At 43.4% G+C, this 21,511-nt stretch overlaps 3 protein-coding genes across 4 annotated transcripts; 1 reads left to right on the top strand and 2 right to left on the bottom strand.

Annotated features, from left to right (window-relative positions):
- Positions 1–58: 58 nt before the first annotated feature.
- On the top strand, positions 59–7,549 carry ccdc12 (coiled-coil domain containing 12). The gene is made up of 7 exons (XM_034611645.1): positions 59–215; positions 3,149–3,237; positions 5,978–6,057; positions 6,238–6,299; positions 6,382–6,416; positions 6,509–6,585; positions 7,167–7,549. Exons 1-7 carry the CDS (start codon positions 132–134, stop codon positions 7,253–7,255), a joined length of 516 nt encoding a protein of 171 aa, XP_034467536.1. The 5' UTR covers positions 59–131; the 3' UTR covers positions 7,256–7,549.
- A 476-nt stretch (positions 7,550–8,025) lies between these two features.
- On the bottom strand, positions 8,026–17,284 carry si:ch211-257p13.3 (kinesin-like protein KIFC3). 2 transcript variants are annotated; one of them, XR_004616558.1, is made up of 21 exons: positions 17,063–17,265; positions 16,734–16,856; positions 16,399–16,495; positions 16,122–16,279; positions 15,732–15,984; positions 13,734–13,906; positions 13,202–13,267; positions 12,807–12,944; positions 12,511–12,708; positions 12,054–12,227; positions 11,515–11,662; positions 11,282–11,412; positions 11,082–11,193; positions 10,818–10,999; positions 10,634–10,738; positions 10,421–10,551; positions 9,955–10,075; positions 9,727–9,856; positions 9,275–9,504; positions 8,747–9,175; positions 8,026–8,652 (listed from the first exon to the last, which is right to left on the bottom strand). XR_004616558.1 is itself a non-coding variant. In XM_034611644.1 (20 exons), exons 2-20 carry the CDS (start codon positions 16,833–16,835, stop codon positions 9,050–9,052), a joined length of 2,775 nt encoding a protein of 924 aa, XP_034467535.1. In that variant the 5' UTR covers positions 16,836–16,856; positions 17,063–17,284; the 3' UTR covers positions 8,026–9,049. The 2 variants fall into 2 exon arrangements, 1 of the variants encoding a protein (XP_034467535.1); XM_034611644.1 differs by having other exon boundaries at positions 8,026–9,175; positions 17,063–17,284.
- Positions 17,285–19,529: 2,245 nt separating this feature from the next.
- Positions 19,530–21,271, bottom strand: LOC117777324. Its single transcript, XM_034612020.1, has 2 exons — positions 20,944–21,271; positions 19,530–20,203 (listed from the first exon to the last, which is right to left on the bottom strand). The coding sequence occupies exons 1-2, from the start codon at positions 21,031–21,033 to the stop codon at positions 19,661–19,663; spliced, it is 633 nt and encodes a 210-aa protein (XP_034467911.1). The 5' UTR covers positions 21,034–21,271; the 3' UTR covers positions 19,530–19,660.
- Positions 21,272–21,511: the final 240 nt, after the last annotated feature.

Genomic DNA, 21,511 nt, shown 5'->3' on the forward strand with positions numbered 1-21,511 from the left:
CAATAGAAACTGCCACTGACATGTAAAGTCAGCTGCCTTCACATATCAGTGGCAGCTTCTGTCGACACCGGAAGTGCCTCTACGAGCTGCCGCTGCCACGGTCCGAGCTTGCCCTCACTGGAGACTGAAACATGGAGAAACATGTGGGTTCACTGCAGGAACAGGCCCTGAAGAGGAAAGAGAGACTCAAAGCTCTCAGAAACAAACAAAGTCATGTAAGTCGCGTGTGTGCTGATCTGTGGTTTTTGTTAAATGCACCGTTAGCCTGTAGAAAACGCGTCTGTGTATCGGTAACGTTAGCCGACTTAGCTTGTAGCTAACGTTAGCATATCGATGTAGCTCATCGATTTTAACTCTGGTTTGTAGATTTGTTGAAGACTTTTAATTCAATAACGGTTAAGTTCAATATTTACTCTTTACGTTTGTTTTGTAGTTGTTGTTTTTCCTTGTTTTCACATGAGGCTACTAACTTGTATTGGCGGTTTCTCAGACAGCAACAAAGCAGTTCAATAACAAGTCATGCACCAAAGTTTATCTCTTAGTTATACTAACTTCGGATTTGAACAGTTTGTTTTATTCATGTACACGTTTCATGTTTCAATGTGTTTATTATTACTTTCGAAAACCGCCATGACAATGAAAAACTTCTCTGGTTGGACAAGAGTAGTTTCACCTAGTTGGGGTTATTTCAGGTCCAGAATCAGTCATAGTGTCTCTCTATCGTTCTATAAGCCAAGAACTGTAGCTGTAGATGTCTTTCCTTCTTATTGTAAATGTCTGTTTGAAACTCAGCAACGCATTTATTCATACAATGCTTCAATATCATGCTGAACATCAGAGGTGTAGCGATCCTACAGGGACAAGAGCATATGAAGCATTACACTTATAGTGTGAGTTCAGTCTTTACAGAAAAAAAGGTTTCTGTTTGGTTGCCCCTGGTCTTGAGGTTATTGGATTATTACAGAGCAAAGAGATGGGAATACAGTCTGATGCTAACAGGGAGTTTAAATCTAATCGGATTACTTTGAAGGGTAAAACAATTTACTTGGACTTGGCTACATGTGAGAACGAGAAATCTCCACACACCAGTTGTCTGAATAATTGCCTGTCACTGAAACGTTACCTACCTTAATTAGAAAAGTTTGGTGGAACATCCACAGTTGTGTGGACATTTCTTTATGTCTTCTGTAAAACTTTATATGCAATTTATTCCACTAAATGGGGCTGTGTGCGCGATTTCTTACACAAGCCCATCCACAGTGGGATGTTTGCAAACATCTCAACCGGCTACAACACTTTCTGAAAATACAAATAGCAGCACTCAAACTTGACTAATCATGGAAAGGGGGATAAAAGCGGCAGTGAGTGAACCAGGTCTTATTCAAGCAATTTATTGAAAGGTGATCAGTGTAATTTTTGACATTAATTGATATTGTTGTATGACATTTTTAGTGTCTCAGCAACCAACACATCATCTTGTGCCACACATGTGTTAACTGAACTGTGAGGCATGTAAGCAAAAACATTGATATTCTGTAGGCAATTTGAAAGGGAGTGGGGGTGCCATCTCGTTTAAACCAAAATGAAAAAAGTGCTGTGTGTGAAGATGGAGAATTTGTGTGTGCAGGTGAAGATTCCTGTATTTAGTGCTGCTAACTGAACAATGTTCGGCAGGCAGGCAGGATTCAACTTAACTCGGTAGATGCTGCTCTCGCTGTGCAACAGGTATCCATAAATCTGAGTATCAAAATGTGAATCATCATAAGCAAAACAGTCCTCCAGCAACAACAACAACAACAACAACCACACACAGCAACCCAACAAAATAAAGGGCTTCTCTGTGGCTACCACCACATGCTGGACAGTCAAATTTAAAGAAAGAGAGTTTTATCTTATCGGTTGTTTTCATGATGACATTGTATTCGGAGCCACTTTTGGCCATGATGATTGTACAATATGAAACTTTCACATCAATATTTTCACATCTCATATTCTGAGAGCAGAGTTCCAGTGGCTCTTCAGCAGGGTTGATCCTGTCCTTGTGACTTATTATAAACAGCACACAGTTATTCCGCTCCAATATTACAATCCTTCCGTTCTGAATATGAATTAATCTTGCAACAGGAAACCCTGCTCAGTGAGTTTCACTAAGCAGAACAGAAGCATACAAACTTGGCTAGCAATGTTTGATAAATGACCGCTGGCATTCCTGAAGCCTGAGTTCCCCCCCCCCCCCCCCCCCCCCCTTTTGTATTGTACTTCAAGAAAGAGTCAGTCGCTTGAATTGTTCTTGCAGGTGGAGAGGAAGTCTCTTCAGGAAAGTGTTAGATGGGAGGGGACCAATATCCTTTGTTATAGCTTTTCACTGAGGGTCAATGTTGTATTTGTCTGGATTTATGGAAGCCAATTTCATCATTTGTTATCTATGTTTACATATGTATAGTTTAGTGAAGGCCATAGTATGAAGTGCTGTCATGGTTCAGGTAGCATGTTAGCCATTTGTTTACTGTGTGTCCTGGAACAGCGGTTGACCTAATTTTCCTAATTCATTGTCTTACAAAGTCTAAGATTTAATAATCATAAATATGGGCCTTAAGAATATTTAAATAAGTTAGGTCCTGTTTATGTTAACATTTATTGAATGCTTCTTCTGTCACGTTAAAAAAAAATGGTTATTTTGTTTTTTTTCCTGAGAAATGGCAGCATGTGTAGTTTGTTTGTTGCTAATTCACCTTATCTTAATTTATGGAGAAGTGTCTTAAATTCATTCATAATTAAACTACACCTCCTTAAGTCAGACATAATCAAGCTCAAATCATAAAAACAAAATTTCAATTCTATATGACTGTTCACCCCCTGTATCTTTAGTGTGCCAGATTTAAAATGGGCTTTTGCAGTCATACATTCACTTTAAAAAGGAAGCTTGTTTTGGTGTCATCTCAGAGACCTTTATCCAACTACCACACTTCATTTGTCACATTTGGTGTAAACTCTTTAATATGAACAAAGGTACATTAAACTTAATGCTTTTTGGTTTGTTTTCCAATTTTGAACGATTTATTATTTAATATGCTGTTTATACAGTTAGAATACCACATAGTAAATACCATGTCATTATTTTAACGATTTTATGATGATCTTCAAACAGGGCCAAGAGCCGGAGGACGGGGAGCCAGTGGAGAAAAAACCATTGTTCCCCACTTCTTCATTCGAGGAGGCTGTGGAGGAGAAACACAGGTTGGTTCATCACATCCCTTGTGCTGTTTTCATATGTGACATTTTCTTCTAACATTTCACACTGTTTACCTCTTTAGCTGAAGCTTTTTTTTAAACTGCACAAACGGAACTGAAACTGATCATCAGAACGTTATCTGCTCTTTATCTGAACACCATCTTCTGTGTTTACACCGGGGGCCCGGGCACAACCTTCTGCTATTAACTGCTCAAATATCCTGCAGCTCACTCAACTTTGTGTATTAGGCGACAGGAAGAGCAGCCATCTTTCCTGTCCTACAGGAGCTTTTTTCCATTGTTTATATTTAATGACTGTGCACAGAGGGAGTGCCGCTGTGTTTCCTCCAGTTTAACAGGACAGATCTCCTTCACGAGAATGAAAATGGCTGTGTGCTTTTGGAGCCTAATTTAAAAATTTCTCTTCAAAGAGAAGAAATATCTTAGCTGAGCTGAATGTACTAGGTTTTTTTAATCCATGCTTTGCTAAGTCAAGACTCACATCTGTTGCACAGCACAAGTGTAATGTATCTTGGGTTTGTTATTAAAATTTCATGGGAGATCAAATTCCCAAACCAAGGCATGAAATAACAAAGTGTAAGATGTGAAAATGGATCTATAGGGCTGTTGTTTTCTTTTTATTCAGACTTTTAGGCAATTATTTAAAATTCTTGAAAGTAGCTAAATGATCATTACATGTTGGTACCTACAGTTTCAGTTACTCGTGTGTAAACGAAGAGGCTGGAGTTTGGGTTCGGTAGCTTGATATCAGTAAAAACATTTGAACATGCCGCGGCAGCTCCTCCTCCGTCAGTTCACTCTAAATATTTTGAGAGGGCCACACTTGGGTCAGTGCTCTGAATTTATCACCGGTTCTCATTGATGCCACAGTGTGTTTGAAGTGGATATGTGTAAACACACTCCTAAGATTCAGAGACAGTTTTTGACTTTGAAGCAGCGCTGAAGACGGCCATGTTATTTATTATCTGTGTGCCCGTCTGGCCCTTAGTCTATAACAGACATCTTGACTTGCATCTTGATATAGCATCTTGACTTGTACTGAGCGGAACATTGTACATTTTAATTTGGATATGAATGGTCCCAGAAGGTTGATTCCTAATGATGTCTTTGACTTTTCAACAATCCGGTTAAATTTTCTTTTTTTTGTCCGCAACAGGTGATCTTAAAATCATTTCTTGATGTTTCCATTTGCTGTGATATCCCTGGTCCTCATATGATGTATCTTTCTGTTTATAGAGAACACTCAACTTTTCACTTGTGTCTCAGCTGCACAAGAAATATCTGAAGAAAATGATCACCTTGTAATAATGTTTGCACGACAACTTGCTCGCCAAAGGACCAAGTTTGTCCATTTTGCTTATCTGACCTTTTCTCTCGTAACATCTTTAGGCTAAATTAAGAATTTGTACTAATGATAATTGATGGCAAGATTGCAGATAAATGCATGACTTAAAATAGAATGACTGTCTGACCCCTGCACAAGCACTGTCCTTACACTAAACTATCCACGCTTTACATTGCAAAATAAAGCCAAGGAATTTACATAAGTCCATGCTTCCTAGAGGAATAACATTTTTTTTAAAGTATTTTGGGAGACTTTATTAGAGCATTGACCTTTCTGCTGCTTTCAGACATGCACTAAACCCCAGACATTCTCCTCAAATAGTCCAGAGGGACAGTATGTGAGAGCATGCATGTAGAAGACGCCAATGAAGATGTTGACAAGGAAAGACAATGAGATTAGAGAGCCTCTGGTGAAAACAACAGTGCGGTGTCGATGTGGTGTAAACAAAAACACATTTCCTCTAGCATGCTCTACCCGGACACTACCCCTCACCTGCCATTTCCTGTAGTCGTGAATGCGTTTGACAATCCCCTGCGGCGTTCATATCTGAAAGGCAAAGTCCAGAGAATGTCCAGATCCAGATGTACGCACATTTCCCGGAGTTTACGTCTGTAGATGGCTTTGGAAGGGTGAGAAAATGAGGAGAGACAAAGAAGGGGGATGACATACAACCGTGGTCCCTGGCTAGACTTTAGGCTTAGGTTGGCAAACTCATTTAAATCTTCTTATTCAAATTCGACACTTAAATATAATCTAGCTCTGTTCACTACGTTAGTTTCAGTAGCAGCACTGGGACACATTCAGCAGGCAGAGATGGAGATGGCTGAACTAAGAGTGGACCTCAGTCAGCCACAGGCAGAACATGACCAGCATTCCTGCCCATACCCATACAAGGCATTGGTCTGTCCTTAAGCAGCAGGAGTTTAATGAATGTATGGAGGGTGTAACCTCTCAAACAAATCTATGTTAAGCTCAGAACAGCTGATGACCCTCCTGGTTGATGCTGTGTCAGACAATAGTTTGCCTCTGCCTCCGCAGAGATGTCAGCTGAGGGTTGCCATGAATTCCTCTGTGTAGAGACGTGATGAAAGACTGCGTAATTCAACATCAAGGAAAGCATTCCTCAGCTGTGAGCTGCTCTCATTTAGGTCTGAGCCCAGGAGCAGGTGGAAAATCTGAACGTGTTCATACGAATAAAGAGGCACATTATGCCCGACCCCGTGCAGACATTAGATGTGCAGCTGTGCAGGGTTTTCAGATGGTCCTTAAATCTCTGGAGGAATATACTTGTCTACACTGCCACCTCCTGGAATGACGGAGCTGATAATGTTTATGTTAACCACTGAAAGTAGACTCACCTCACTGTATTCCTGTCCTCAGAGAGCTGAAGCTGAGGAATTACACCCCGGAGGACGAAGAGCTGAAGGAGAGACAGGTGCCCAAAGCCAAACCAGCGTCAGGTGTGAACTCTTATCTCACGAACAAGCTTAAAAAACCATTAACTCAGAGTGCTAGTTAGTGTTGTTAATGTCCTACTTGACATGGCCTTCAGGAAGGTCATCGCACATGATCAGCTGCAGACTCCTGCTGCTGTTCCCACACATGTTTTGAAACTGATGACAACCTCTTCTTGTTTACAGTGGAGGATAAAGTTAAAGACCAGTTGGAGGCAGCTAATCCAGAACCCATCATTGAAGAAGTGGTGAGTAAATCTTTCAGGGTAAATGGGATTTCATTCATTGTTGCATCAGCGCCTCCTGTACTCAGCTGTTTTCTCTCCTCAGGATTTGGCCAACCTCGCCCCGAGAAAACCAGACTGGTGAGACATTTGTGAAAGTTATCATTGATGAAATCTTGGCATAATTTGGAATAACTTGTGATGATGTCTTGTCACTTTGATTCTGAATCTAGGGATCTGAAACGTGATGTGGCGAAGAAACTGGGGAAGCTGTCGAGGAGAACACAGAGAGCCATCGCCGAGCTCATCCGTTAGTATTTCTTATTTTTCACAGGTTTTATGGCAGAATTATGCCTGACGTCACTGAGGCCGGGCCTGAGGCGTGAATTATTAGGCCAATTGCTCTGTGGTTTGCAGACTCCACAGAGGGTTGCAGCCGTCTGGTGACACCAACAGTGTGATTCCTCCAGTGATGTGTGATCTACATTCTAAAAATAGACTCGCATCACAAAACAGGTTTAACTGTCAGGAGGTTTTCCCTGTGGCACATTGATTCGTCGCCTTTATTTAACTATATTAAGAATCGAGGAAGCCATTTTCTGTTCAGGTGTAGTCATAGTAACCCATTTAACTGAAACAGTTATTCGTTGTAATTTATTGTGCTAATTCAGACATCACAGCTACTTTTTAAACAAATTTCTTTTGCATCAGAAGTAACTTTGTACCTGTCATTGGGACATCACCACCATATTCTGCTGGGACCAGCGATAGGTGGTTTCAAGGTGCTAATGGTGCACATTATCAATTCATCATAGAATGATGGGCTGAATTAATGAAGCAGGTTGCCTTACATGATTGTTTATGGTTGCATTTTATCTTTTGTGTGTCCAGGGGATCGTCTGCGAGGGAGTGAGGATGAGTTGGCTGCAGCGGTGGGAGCAGTCGAGCTGGGAGCAGCGGAGGAGGGAGACATGGACTGAATCCAAGATGTTAAAAAACAAAAAGACGACCTGGCGAATGAGTGGAACACCACAGTGATGGTCTGACTTTACATGGACTGCACCATCACATCTGTGGTGTGCTCAGAAAGATGGCTGCTTTCATTGCTGCGGGAGTAAACCGTCCTGTCAGGTCTTCGTCATTGTGTTACTGCATTTGAATATGTAGTAGCACATTTGGTATATATTTTGTACATTGATGTGCATTGTTAATGTAATCATCAATATTTTGTTGAATTTTTTAATATTAAGTAAAATGTGATTTTTCAAATGCCTGATTCTTATTTCTTTGTATTAAATCCTATCATTTAATTTTATGACTTTGTTACACTGATACATATTTGGAGTCTGCGCAGTAGCGATGGGATGAGGGAGCTGCAGTACGTCCCACCTATACACGCACTCGATCAATCATGAGTCAGTCTCAGCTGTCGATCTTGAGGTTTCAACCCCCTTTCTATACCATCAAATAACTAAATGAAAACAAACTTACAGGAAAATGTTATATCACTTTTGAGTAAACTGAACGTCCCATCTGCTCACATGGAGGAGGGGGTATTTATGACCTAGACTGCAACCAACCACCACGGGTCAATCGAGGCAATTTGACTTCACTTTGAGGGAGCTGTCATGTCGTCCATCTTTATATAGGATCTATGTAACAGTATGAGACACAGTGCATTTTGAAACATATTTCCCAACAAACAGACGGTTGTGTTGCTGAGCATCAAATACAAAAAAAGACACTTTTCTTTTTAAATACATTGTGTTTATTCAGAAAATGTACTCTCTAATTATGATGTGACCTCTATGGTAGTTACAGCAACATTAATGTCTTGCTACACTTGAATCAATTTAGTTTTGATCCAATGGGTGACAGAGGAACAATGAGAACAGATAATAGGCTTTTTCTGATATGACATTCACTAGTGAGATCTACTGCAAGCACCTATAATATACCTGGTCTGAACTGAACCACTCCTTTCACAATAAAGTGCATCTTCTGTCCACATAGGCCCAAACAGCCTCCTTAATGAAGAGGATATTGCACAGGTCATTATATTAGTACCACTCTGGTTCAAGGCCGCTTCCCTCTTTCCCTAAAAGGCAAATGATCAAGGCTCTAAAGAGAAAAATAATCCACCCACTGCTTCTCTGAAGTTCACAGAACAACTACACAAATATGTGATCTAAGTGTCACTGAAATGATTAATAGCTCGTACCTTTGCTACAAGAACAAATTCTCCTACACAACTACAACCTTTCCAAAATATACAACGCTGGATGTAGCTCACAAACTACAAACATTTATAGCGAGATGATGAATAAAAAATAAAATACTGTGGTGCTGGTATCGTGGCACTGGAAGTCTACTAAACCTGTTTGGTCATGATGCTGCTCTGAACACTGATGATCATTGAGGATATGGTTATTTCCTGGATTTTGGTATTAAATACAAAGAAACTGAGACACTGTAGTTCAAGGAAGCATCATATCTTGACGACGCTGGGGAGTCTGAGGTTGTTTTGGCACTGCATGCAGATTATCTAAAGATAAAGGGTTATATTGTGTCAGGAGCAGGCAAAGAGGAGGCCAATATCCTCAACACCCATCCTCAGTCGCAGGTTGGTGTTTGGTGCCACGCAGACCTCCCACAGATTTAGCCCTTGAGCAGCGTTGCTGTTGATCTTGTTGAAACTGTAGCTTTATGAATCATCAGAAGGAAGGGGGATAATCTGATTGATGCATTCGTGGCTCCCTGGTGTTTCTCGGCTGTCAGTCACAGTGACCTCCACTAGATTCAATCTTCCTGGCTGCAGGGCCCAGCTCCACCTTGCAGACCCTCTGGGCAAACTTCAGTGAGCACAGGGTCTCTCCCACATTACTCTCCAGAGCGGACACCTGCAGCAGAGAAACAAAAGAAGTCTCACAACAACAAGTGCGGCAAATGTGTCAAACTTCTAAGACAGGAAATCCATAAACGCAGAGTCGAGATCTTACCTGCACCACCATGACGGTCTTGCTGCCTTTACCCAGGGAGTCTTGTAATAAATACGTAAGGCGGGAGTTCCTGAAGGGGACGTGAGTCTGCCGAGCCCTCAGTGCCTGAATTACATCCCCCAGCGACAGCAGAGAGCGGTTGATGTTCTGAGCCTCCTTCAGCCTGTCTCCCTCCGCACCAGACTTCCACACCCTCTCCGAGCCAGCCAGGTCCACCAGGTTCAACTTACCTAAGGGAGGAAATGCAAATTTGAAGTGATGGATGAAATGAAAGAGAGTCATCTAACATGCACATGTGCCTGACTGACTCCTGATCAGAAGCAGCTCAACCACCACCAGCTTTAATAAAACAGACATTCGATAAAGAATTATTTTAGTTTACAGTAAAAAAACATATTTAATGCATTTGAAACACTTTCTGTGTAGGAACCAACAATGCACGTGTGACTGACCGGTGGTTTTGGACCCCGTGGCGAGGTCAGTGCCCTGAACCGTGATGCAGAGCAAAGCATGGGAGCGTGAGCTGTGCTGGTTCATCTGCGTGCCAAAGGTGATCCTGTTCCTCCTGGCTGTGGCTAAAATCTGGTTTAACACAAGAATATTCAGCATCAGAGTTATAATTAGTTTCTAACAGTGATTCATTAAATCAGTTTAAAACACAGTTGGCAAACGTCTGTCACCTTCTTAATGTGCTGAAAGCTCTTCACTTCTATGACCCTGAGGCCCGGCACGTGCAGCTGTCCTGTTCCGTCCGGGTTGATCTTTATGTCCAGTTTCTCTCCGTCCTTACTCAGCAGGTCTCTGACAAACAGAATAAAGCACAGGCACTAAAACATCCACTGTCTTTTGCCTCTAATTTAGCCATCCAGCCATCCATCGTCTATGTGGGGGAGCTGGAGCCAATCCTCAATCATTCACGCTCGCATTCACATCTACGGTCAATTTAAAGTCTCCAGTTAACCTCACCCTCATCTGTCTTTGGACTGTGGGGGGAAGCTGGAGTATCAGGAGAAAACCCAGGTATATTGAGAGGAGAACATGTAAACTCCACACAGAAAGTCCCCGGCTGGACCAGGATTCAAACCAGGGACCCTCTTGCTGTGAGGCGACAGTGCGCTCTAAGTTAGATTTCATGGTGTAGCTCACCTTAGCACCTCGTTGTAGATCTCCACAGAGCAGACAGTGACGTTGTAAGACCACATGTCCTTCCGCTCCTCGATCTCACTGAAGAGATGTTTCAGGGCTCGCTGGTTGATGCCTGGGTTCTCCACACTGCCCTGGAAATCAAACGTTACTTAGCTTGCAACCCCAAATACAGACCATCACTCTGAGACATCAGCAGTTAACTGGAGGGCATACCTCCATGGTGTGGGTTTTTCCAGAGCCGGTCTGTCCGTACGCAAATATACAAACTTGGTATCCATCGATGCAGGACGTCACCAGAGGTTCGATTTCCTGAAAGACCTGGTGGAGGTAAATGAAGGGTGAGAGTTTGTGTTGTGATTATATTTCCTTCATACTCACAAATGATCCTCTTCTCTACCTCTTCCTGTGTGGCCTGAGGGTGGAAGACCTTGTCCAGTTCAAAGATGCGACCCTTCCCTTTGTTCAGCACGGTGAGGGAGGACTCGTTGAGAGGGTCTGTCGTCACCACCGCAGACTGGCCCTCCTCATGCTGGTCCTCCTTCAGCACAGGCTTCACTCGACACAGCACGCGGATGTTGCCTGAAAACAGAGGGGCCCAGTCAGTGACACATTTGACGTTTCCTGCAGAGAATTTCCATTTCCACTTTCCTCCTCCGCATACCTTTAAGCTCCACCAGCTGCTCGTGGTACTTCCTGCGCAGCGCCACTTCTTTTCTGTACTTCTCCAGGAGGTCTTGGTTGGCTTCAGACATCTCATGGATAGCTGCAGAAATCTGACACAGAAATGAAGCAGAAAAACTCTCAACAATGTTTCCCTGAAATACAGCGGACAAACTCACGACGTGACGTCTCGGTGTGTACCTGTTTTTTTGCGTCATTTATAGCTGATCCGTAAAAATCGGAGAAGTTACGGACTTGGCTCCTCAGACTGGTGTAGTCTGTCTTCATGGAGCGTAAAGTCGGTGGGAGGGACGCCAGACGCTTCTGCAAGGCTGGCAAAAAAAGAAAAACAATGTTTAACACGCTCAAAGAGTTTTTCTTGTGTTTAGAAACCAGGATCTCTTTCTTTAGGGATTTAATCACGTGTTACTCACAGAAGAATTGGTCCTGCAGGTTCTGAAAGTTTTCTGCTGAGCAGTGGGCAGCAGCCTTCACAGCTTCCTCCTTTTTCTCCTCCAAGTGGCCGATCTCCTTCAGCAGCTCCTCTCTCAGTTTACTGATTTCTCGCTCATACGCTGCAATCTGTGAAAAGAGTGTCACATCGCTTTATCAATCTGTCAGCGCGATGGGTCCAATCTGTGCTGGTTCAGCTCTGTAATGAGTTGGTCTGTCGATGACATTGATCCCGGTTGTGAATTTCCAGCAGTGAAGTGGAAATTTACTCTTCCTGTCTCTTTCACTTCATTTAATCACCGTTGATGGAATCTGTGATTTCCCTGGCTCTCAGTGGACAACAGCCAACAGTAATGATTTGTGCACTGGTGGATATTGGCCATTATTATGGAGCATTATTGTCAAAACCCCTGTAAAGATTTATGTCCATCTCGCTGCTGACGTTTCACTTATAAAGACACAGGTCGTATAATAGATTTATTCAGCCTGTCTAGGTGAGCGTGAATTCTGCGATGGTCACCTTGTGCTGCAGATTACAGCTGTATTCATCAGATTTCCTGATGTGGTCCTCCAGCTGTTTGCACCGCTCATTCTGACTCGACAGCTTTTCCGACAGCAGCTCGTTCCTCTGTCTGGCTTTACTCAGCTGCTTCAGTGTGGCAGGAGATTCTACCTCCACCGTCTGGGTGACATACTGGGAATGAAAAGAAAACATCTGATTAGGTTCAGCTACTGTAAAAAGATCAAAATCCACTCTTTGATATTCAAACCAATAAAAATATCAGTCCCCTCAATATACCAGATAGTTTTCATCAAGATCTATAAATGATTCCCTGGAAAATTGGGGAAAATGTCAAAACAATTTGCATCCTTCCACTAAGTTTCGTAGAAATCCATTTAGTGGTTTGAGCGTGATCCTGCCCGCCTGCCACACAAACAACCAACCAAAAGAACTGTCGGATGAAAACAGTAATTACCTTCACCGCTGGCTCCTTGCCTCTCTCTCTGTCCAACTCCAGCTGCAGCTCCCTCACTCTGTCCTCTCGTTTCCTCAGCTCCTCTCCTCTCCTCCACTCGCTCTGCTCGCTCTTTCGCTCCAGATGTGACAGCTGCTCGGCACGCTGCTGCAGGGAGATCTCCAGCTGCTGCACTCGGCTGCGGAGGCTCTCGTTCTCCTAGCAGAGCGCAGGAAACAGAGTCAGATGTTTGTGTTCGCAGTCACCAGTGGCTGCACATCGGTGAGTGGGCTCTCAGTCGGGCTGGTGCGTCTCACCTTGACGAGCATGGTGCTGGACTGGGACGGGATGGCTGACAGCTGCTGCAGGAGGCCTTGAGTGACGCTCAGGTTTTGTTTCAGACTCTCGTTCTCAGCCGACAGACACAGCACTCGCTTCTCTGAGTCTGTGGCCCCCTGAGGAATTTCAACATACAGTTAAATTCCAGCATAACAAAAACAGAGATGCATCAAAACAAAAATGCTCTGTCATGTGTATTCCTCACATACACAGTATATCCCTTCAGATTCATATTTAAGTGTTGCATAAGACATTGTCGACTCTTGGTTGGCACTTCCACAGAACTATCTTTTATTAAGTAGGAGCTTTTCTGATGATGTGGAAAGTGACAAAGACTTTTTAAGCTAATAAAGATATAGTTCACGACACTTACGGTAGCTGTTCTCAGTCTTGACATCTCCTCCTCACGCTCCTCTATGCAACTCTTCAGCTCATCTATCTGTGAGAGAAATTAGTGAAAAGGTTTCCTAAAACAGATGGAATTCTGCTATTCTTTTCACATCTAAGCAGAAAGTCTCTTAAGATATATATTACTGTCTGCAGGAGAGACCTGCTTAAAATGGCAAGGCACATAAAAAATGTACAACATTCACATATATGCAGTGTCACCGGACTTGAAGGTATGATACATTTATGAACGTATGCATGGAGGGTAACTGTGTGTGTGTGTGTGTGTGTGTGTGTGTGTGTGTGTGTGTGTGTGTGTGTGTGTGTGTGTGTGTATATATAAGCTGGAAAATGATGACAGCTTCTCTTCCTCAATACTAACAAACATAGATAAAGAATAATTAAATTCTACTAATAGTTAAAAGTCGTTTATGGAGATGTTGTAGCAGATAATTCACAACTGATTATTAATGGGAGTTAAAGTAGCGTATTGTCAACACTACTATGCAGCTGCCTACCTGCTGCTGAAAGGCCTGGACGCGAGAGTGTCGGTCCCGTTCCTTCTGCTCCAGCTGCGAGTGCAGCAGACGGAGTTCACCTCTCAGCTTGCTCCTCTCACCCTGCAGGCCGTACAGAGACTCCACCAGCCGGTGAACCCCGGCTTGTGTCCCTGCATCCGTGCTCGACTCACCTGGAGGACACAAATAGTCACTACTGTCAGCATCTGCAGCATCATCATCATCATCATCATCCTAAACACTGGCTGCATCAATATCAGCAAAATAAACAACTCTTTATTCATCCATTATCCTCTGAACTCCCTCTGACCTGTTTTCTATATGTAGGCTCCTTCAAACTGATATCCACATTTGGAATGCTTGTGTGTGTGTTATATTAATGAACATCAAGTATGCAATGACACACACCCTCTACTCACAGTCATTGGCGTGTTTCCACTCTTAAGTCTCCAGGGCAACTTTACAGGCCTTATTTGCTTCTTTCGCAGACCCACGATTCACATCTATAAACGCTGCATCGTGCTAACCCTCCTCTGTTGCTCCACAGGTACCTCAGCACCAGCAGCAGCACGCCCCGTAGCATTTTAATCACTTTCCCTCCTCCTCAATGATTCATCAGTCCCTGTCACCTTTCATTTTCATGGCAGTGCTAATTTTAATATCACGGCATGTCAGGTCTGCTGTGTCTCAGTGGTGCAGAGAGAGGTGGTGATGCCAGGAGGGGGGGAAAAAAAACTAAACATGGAGGCGAGGCTACAGCTGTGCATCCACAGGGGGTGATTACAGAAACGTGTTGTCGAGCTAATCTGCTATTTCCTTCATCTGAAAAACGGAATGAAACATTCTAGATGTTTGGCCAGTGAATGGAGCACCATCCAGTCATTCAAAAGATCAAATACTTATTAATATGGAAAAACTGCACATTCAGGACAGCAACCCTCCTCCACCTCGACCCGCACGTTACATCACAGTAAACAAACAAGGCCTTGTAACACTGGGACATGGACCCAAGGCTATTTATAGTTTGACACGAGAGCACGTGGAGCTGAGCATGTGCCAGAGCTTGCAAGTGCATTTGCAGGGAATAAAACAGCACTCACGGCCATGTTTTATTTACGACGTGGAGCCACAGAGTCCCTGTCCGGGTGCGACGCACCCATGTGTCACACAGGTGTTTATGTTTGTCCTGTAACTAATGAGAGTGCCGGGCCTGAGGTCCTCCACTTAAACACACCCACACACTGAGATGTATATGACCCGCACTGGTTATCGTACCTGCTATCATGCATACTGACTCTGAGGCTGCACCAGTCAGCCTGAGGACAGGAGTCTGATCTGGAGTCATGCATTTGTTCACGTGCTGAGCAGATGGAGTCGTTGGGGTTTCTCTTGTGCTCTGAGCTCAAACAACCACCTGGTCAAGTCCGACATGCAGCAGATACCAACTTTAAAAGCTGTGAGGTCGGCCGCAGCTGAACAGTGTCGGCCCGGTGACATTACTGACGCCAACTTGATTTAATCCCACACAAATCTAATCAGTCTGCTCCCCTGCTGGTGCCTGTGTTCTTCGATGAAAAGGTGTACAGTGGGTCCCCAGTTGAAAAATCTAATCTTACTGAGAGAAGATTGGAAAAGCCACTTCACAGCACACTGAAATAAATCTTTTAACCGGAATCACCCCCCTGATATTAGAAGAAGAAATCACTCCCTTCTTGAATCCTGTTCACATTTTCAAACAGTAATGGAAAATTACTTGAATGTACCTACAGCCAATGAGAGCACAGTATATTCATCCTCCTCCTAATGCATCTTCCTCCATCCATCACATGATCTCATCCAATCTCAGGTCTCACATCATAAATCTACCTCTTAGCACTTTTCTGGCCCTTTTTTCACACCAACCAATCTTCCCAGTTATTAAAACAACCCCACGACCTCCCCCATCTCTCTTGCACCTTAATTTCACCCTCCTACATCCTTTCTTCCCTCTCTCCTCACCCTCGCTCAGTGGGCTGGGGGACTGCTGCTGGCTGATGGCGTCCTCCAGGTCGCTGATGATGCTGCTCTTGTCCCTGAGGCGCTGGCGGTAGGAGGCTCGCAGGGCCTTCATCTGCCGGCGGTGCTGGACGCGGTGTCTCTTCAGCTGAACGCGGTACTGGTCGGCCTGCTGCTGCAGCTGCTGGAAGTGGGAGTACTGCTCCAGAAAACTCAGCAAGTGGGACATCACCGCCATCAGAGGAGACTCCGCCAACTGCGCAGGGCATGCACACACACACACACAGGCACAACGTTTAGTATGACTACAGAAGCTCCTCTCTGGGGAACTGTGGATTGATGTTCCTGCATCAGGTGAGCAGCTCAGTCAGAGTGATGCCACAGTTTCGATACCTTTCCTGTTGTTTCTTGCTGAACCTGTGAGACCCGTCTCTTCTCAGCCTCCTGCTTGAAGGACAAAAAGGCAGCCAGAGGAGTGCATGCTGGGAGGTCAGGGACAACTTCTTCATCTTCTTCATTTGGGGACATTTCATCACTTTCACTGCTGCTGCCTGGATGACAACAAACCCCATTGATGTGATGAATGTAAATGAATCAATTAACAGAAAATATCAATAACCTATATCAATACACCAGCATTTGTTTTGCTCTATACAAAGCGAGCACTCACTTGATTCACTTAAGGGAGCACAAGCTTTTTTCCTTATTTTGGGGGTGTGGCCATCTCTCCTCCTTCTCCCTGTTTCCATGGAAACAGGTCCTGGCTCCTGAGTACAGCATCATGCATGAGGGTCAGACAAGAACAAAATATTTACATGTTGCATACATAGAAATGCACATAATTACATGCAATGAGGCTGCCAACATGGAAACCTTTATGAGGGAGCCTGTAACCTTGTTTTTTTTTTTTTTTACTGTCATATAAGTAACGCATCCATGTCCCTTCTAAAAAATGCTTTCCTGACAGACGACCCCCGAGACTGGACATGATGTGGCTAGACATACGTCTGAGGAAGCTCCACACGCCCCCTCCAAGGAGTCATCGTCCTCCTCCTTCTTAAAGACAGTGTAGAAGATGTAGACTAATAGGGAGTAGAAGGCGTACATCTCCACGCCACCCAAGAGTCCCTGTAAATGACAACATTCACATTCAAGTCTGTCATGCAGCAGAAAAGCTAGAAATACTGTTATCTTCACATTATATTATTAACACTCATGTTATACAGATAATCAGGTGATGCATTATGGTAATACTGATCTCAATACACCAGGGCATCTTTTTTTCTGTATTAACTGTCATTCAACTCCCATCATGCAATATGCTTCGTCTTTACCTTATCACATATCGTCTCCTCTTAGGTGATCATAATTTAACATTCCCATCGTTTGTATTCCTCTTTCTTCTCCATCCGTGTCGACAATGACAAATCTTCCCGTGCAGCCCTTGTTCTCAGAGCTGCAACAGCATCCTGGTGCTGTGTGCAGCTCCTTTGTGGCTCCCTCTCAACTGTTCTCTCTCCTCCCCTCTCTCCTCCTCCTCCTCCTCCTCTCCACTTTGCTCCATCCACAGGCTGCAGCTGCAGCGAGCATGCCCACTGCAGTTTCCTGATCTGCTGCAGCAGTGGAGTGAAGGTGTTAGCGTGGGGCTTTTTAAAATACAGTGTTATAGAGACTGATTGAGCTGTTGGTGCTGACACCAGCAGCTTGAGACCATCCATCCATTATCTACAGCTCTTGTCCTTTAAAGGGTCGCGGGGGGGCTGGAGTCAATCCCAGCTGACATTGGGCGAGAAGCAGGGAACAACACAGCCCTGACAAATGGAGGCTAACGACTATTCACACTCACATTCATCCTGAGACAGAGGTATGAAATGTGCCAGGTTCTGGGTTCCCGTATGGGATACTGTACTTGAGAAATACTGGGATGTTGTATGAAGATGAAGGATTATAAATGGCACAATAGGGGGACAGTTGAACGTGAACTAAGAAAATGCAATGTAACGTTACACACAGTGACTGGGAATAACATTTGGATTATTTATTCAAGACATGTCTTCTTAGTTTATATTAACATTTGCTGTTCACCCAAAGAAAATGAATAAATAAAAATATATTCGACATAAAAAAAAAACATCCACATTGCCAATGATAACTGAATGATAACGCATTACAACAAAAAAACAGGCAGCACAATTATAGTAATTATATTGTCACTCCAAACTCACAAATGTGCACATAAATGATTGATCACATTGAAAATACCACTAGTGACCTCAGTGTCTTGAGTTCTGATAAAGGCTCTGTCCCACAGACAGGCACAGACACATGCACATATGATGCAGTAAAACTGCGGAGGCAGCGGCTCACAACAAATCCTGAGAGAGAATCTGCAGTGTCCCCTGCAAAACTCTGTAAAAAATATCAATACCCTGCAAGGGCAAGACTGTGGCCAAACAAAAATATACAGACACTGTTTAGGTAGAGGTGAAATAAACAGATGCTGTCATTTCAGAAAACATTGCAGTAGCTAAACACTAAGGAAGAACTCATAAAAAAGATGCATCGATAAATATCAAACGGAGATGATGAGGTAAGAGCAGGGCCCAGAGCTCAGAGCACTGCAGGTACTTTAACTGCTGAGGCTGCAGGACAAACAGAACCTGAGGCAGCTGGATGCTGCTAGAAACACTAAAGCTGTTAGAAGAGACATATGTGCAGCCTGACATTAAGTGCACGCACACTGAGATGATCATAGAGGACAATATAAATGTCACCCAGGCACTTCCAGTACACCCAATACCCAACACCACCAGGAGCTGCTGTGATTATAACATTTCAGTCACATACTCTTTGTGAGAGAATTTTTGACCATCCTCAGACAGTAAATCTGTTCACCGTGAAGAGACTCATTCAACAGATACTCCCTTCACTCTCTAAGCAGTACCCAAGGTCAGGTTATAGATAAAGGGCCAACTAGTAGTACATTGTAATATCTACGCTCATGGACTTTCATATCTTATTCAGATGCCCAGACAGAGAGGCACCAACTCCAATTCTTTTGAGTATTACATCAGTGGCTAGACATAAAGGTTAGGTATGCATGCTTTTCGTGGATGTGCTGTTGGGATGGGGGACGCAAGATGAGGGACATAAATTGGGATGCTGTGGGAGACATCTTCAGACTTTGGGGTGACAATTGTTCATGTTACTCTGTTAGCGTTTGTATATTGTTTCACCTTCTGGTCTCCTTGATGCATCAAGCCTACATTAAAATCTTCTGCATAAGACATCAGCAGCTGCCTGAGTTCTCCTTTCACCAGCTTCAAGAAAACTTCCATCACACGCAAATTAGGGTTTTCAGTGGTATCGGTCTTTTGTTTATTCAGATCAGTTCATACAGAGTTCAGACGAGGTCTCAGTGTAGCAGCTGCTGTATGAACCAATGAACTGTGAATTACTAAGATGACCTTTTAATAGAATTTTTTTTTTCTTAGTCCCTGAGATCTGCAGTGTGGTGCTGCAGCCAATCATTATTTTTACTACTTATCAAAAGGACCTGTCTCAATTAACCAAAGCCCAATGTAACATCTTCAAATTATTCATCTTGTCCCAATAATGTTTTAAAAGCCACAAGATATTTCATTTGTAGAGATGTAATTAAGGAAAAGCAGCACGTACAAGTTGTTTTAGAATCCTGGATCAGCTTATGTTGGCATTTTTGTTTAATGATTTTTACTTGCTTGGTTAACCGATTATCAAACTTGTTGAAATTCTTGTTGAAATAACAATTGTATTAACTTATATAAAAAGTCAAACATAAAATGCTTATAAGTTAGACATGTTATATTTTAGTATCTGGTATCTGTCTTTGCAGCACTTCACAATCTAGATGTGTAACCAGATTCTGACTAATCACACAGAACTCTACTCATTTACTCGATGCTGATGTTACATTGGTCGGTCACGTCCAGGAGAAACTTGCCGAGGGCCCTGGTTGAGGCCCAGCAGCCTATCGACAAGGCCCCTTTCAAAACCCACTTCATCAGTCCCTCAGAGGCAGCCGGAGACATGAGCAGAGCCAACGTGTTTGTCCCAACCTGGGGAGTCACAAGTAAAGGTAGACTGAGGGCCACACCACCCAGGGCCCCTAAAGCATTCCCAGCAAACAGACACACCATGAGGCAGCAGGAGAGGGAGGACAGGCCCAGGCAGCAGGTCATCACAGAGAAGGCGTCTGCCGAGAGCCAGTCGCACAGTCCCAGCAGCAGACAGGTGCCACACAGGAGAATATGCGCCGTGTTGTGGTCTTGACTGAGCCACAGGAAGTCAAAGGAGACCAGCGCTGGAGCCAGAAGCTCACCGGCCCACTCGGCTTCTCTCTGGAGGGCGGTCAGCTGGGAGCTGGACGGCTGCAGGACGCAAGCTGCTGCAGAGAGTCCCAGCAGGAAAAGGCCGACTGACGGAGCTCTGTGGTCCTGCAGAGACAGGAGCAAAAGTACAGAGTGAGACTGAGCGGAGATAAAACTTTTCACGTCAGTCAATATCGATAATAATCACACTAAATGTTGCATTTTTAATTCTGATAAGTTTAAAGATTGATTTTTGCTTCTCAGTGAAGGTTGTGGTCTTAAAATCTCTGTATGAGCCGGGAATGGCACACACTTTAAGATGTGTTAGAAATCTGAGGTGGATCAGTTCATTTTATACATTATCACTATACACAGTGCACATTTTATCAATATGCTTTATATCCTTTGCTATATCGGTATTGATGAAAATCACACTGCAATAACTATTGATGTTGTTTCATCATCCGACACTAAGTGAGACAGGCGACACTTGACTGTATTTATTGATCTAATCAGTCTGTCTAATCAGCACATGTTATATTAGCAATGAATATTTGAATTTAGCTTCAAAACAGCAACGTCTAAACGAGCAGTGAGGGTAGCAGAGTAAAAACAAAGTCACAGAGGCTGCAACTAACCCATTATTTTCATTATTGATTAATCTACTGATTGTTTCTGGATTTACCAATAATCGGTTGGTCTAGAAAATGTCAACCAGAAGTCAAAAATCAAAAGATACTCACTTTACTGTGATCTATGAGAAGGAAAAGCAGCATGTTTTGCTTTAACAATTACAGCTAAATATATAAATAACACATGAATGATGAATATGTTATGAAATAGAAATGATAGTAAATGACTCGTACCTTGAAGAGTCTGTACGAGGAGCACAGAGCAGTGACAGACAGCACGATGTTGGAGCATGAAGTGACCCACTGTGTCACACTGGACGCCATTGGTCGGGATCCTGGAGCTGAACTTGTGCGAACATCCACGATGTCACCGACGTTTCCGTCACTAACGGTAACGGAGGAGGTCGGTTAGCTTCTGACGAGTGTGTCTGACGTCATTTAATATGAACGTGGCGTGTATATGCAGCTCAGGTTGTGACGTATGAATCAAGTCGAAGCGAAACACCTAGAACAAAACTTCAGGTTTGTTTGTTTGTTTGGACATGTGACCGCGAGGAACTGGACACTGCGCATGCGCCAAAGAGATGCGTTCAGGTTGTTCTCGTGAACTCTGACACTATTCCAGCAGAATTATTACTAGTAGTGTTGCTGGCCAAACAATATGAATAGAAAAACTGGGTTTTAATGGCTTTTTGTAATTCCTTATTAATAATTCAATTGTTCTCTGCATTTTAATTTTCAAAGCACTTTAAACTGATATTTTGTATGCCATATAAACTAGAACTCTAAATGCCTCCATTTA

Source organism: Hippoglossus hippoglossus, chromosome 16 (assembly GCF_009819705.1).
Source record: "Hippoglossus hippoglossus isolate fHipHip1 chromosome 16, fHipHip1.pri, whole genome shotgun sequence".
Taxonomy (NCBI): domain Eukaryota; kingdom Metazoa; phylum Chordata; class Actinopteri; order Pleuronectiformes; family Pleuronectidae; genus Hippoglossus; species Hippoglossus hippoglossus.

Coding starts and splice junctions, on each gene's coding strand:
- ccdc12 (XM_034611645.1), top strand. CDS start 132: ATGGAGAAACATGTGGGTTCACTGCAGGAACAGGCCCTGAAGAGGAAA. Junction 6,300..6,381: donor AACCCATCATTGAAGAAGTG/GTGAGTAAATCT, acceptor TTCTCTCCTCAG/GATTTGGCCAACCTCGCCCC. Junction 6,586..7,166: donor AGCCATCGCCGAGCTCATCC/GTTAGTATTTCT, acceptor TTGTGTGTCCAG/GGGATCGTCTGCGAGGGAGT.
- LOC117777324 (XM_034612020.1), bottom strand. CDS start 21,033: ATGGCGTCCAGTGTGACACAGTGGGTCACTTCATGCTCCAACATCGTG. Junction 20,204..20,943: donor CCTCGTACAGACTCTTCAAG/GTACGAGTCATT, acceptor CTGTCTCTGCAG/GACCACAGAGCTCCGTCAGT.
- si:ch211-257p13.3 (XM_034611644.1), bottom strand. CDS start 16,835: ATGTACGCCTTCTACTCCCTATTAGTCTACATCTTCTACACTGTCTTT. Junction 11,413..11,514: donor CCTGCAGGACCAATTCTTCT/GTGAGTAACACG, acceptor TTTTTTTGCCAG/CCTTGCAGAAGCGTCTGGCG. Junction 9,857..9,954: donor GCTTTCAGCACATTAAGAAG/GTGACAGACGTT, acceptor GTGTTAAACCAG/ATTTTAGCCACAGCCAGGAG.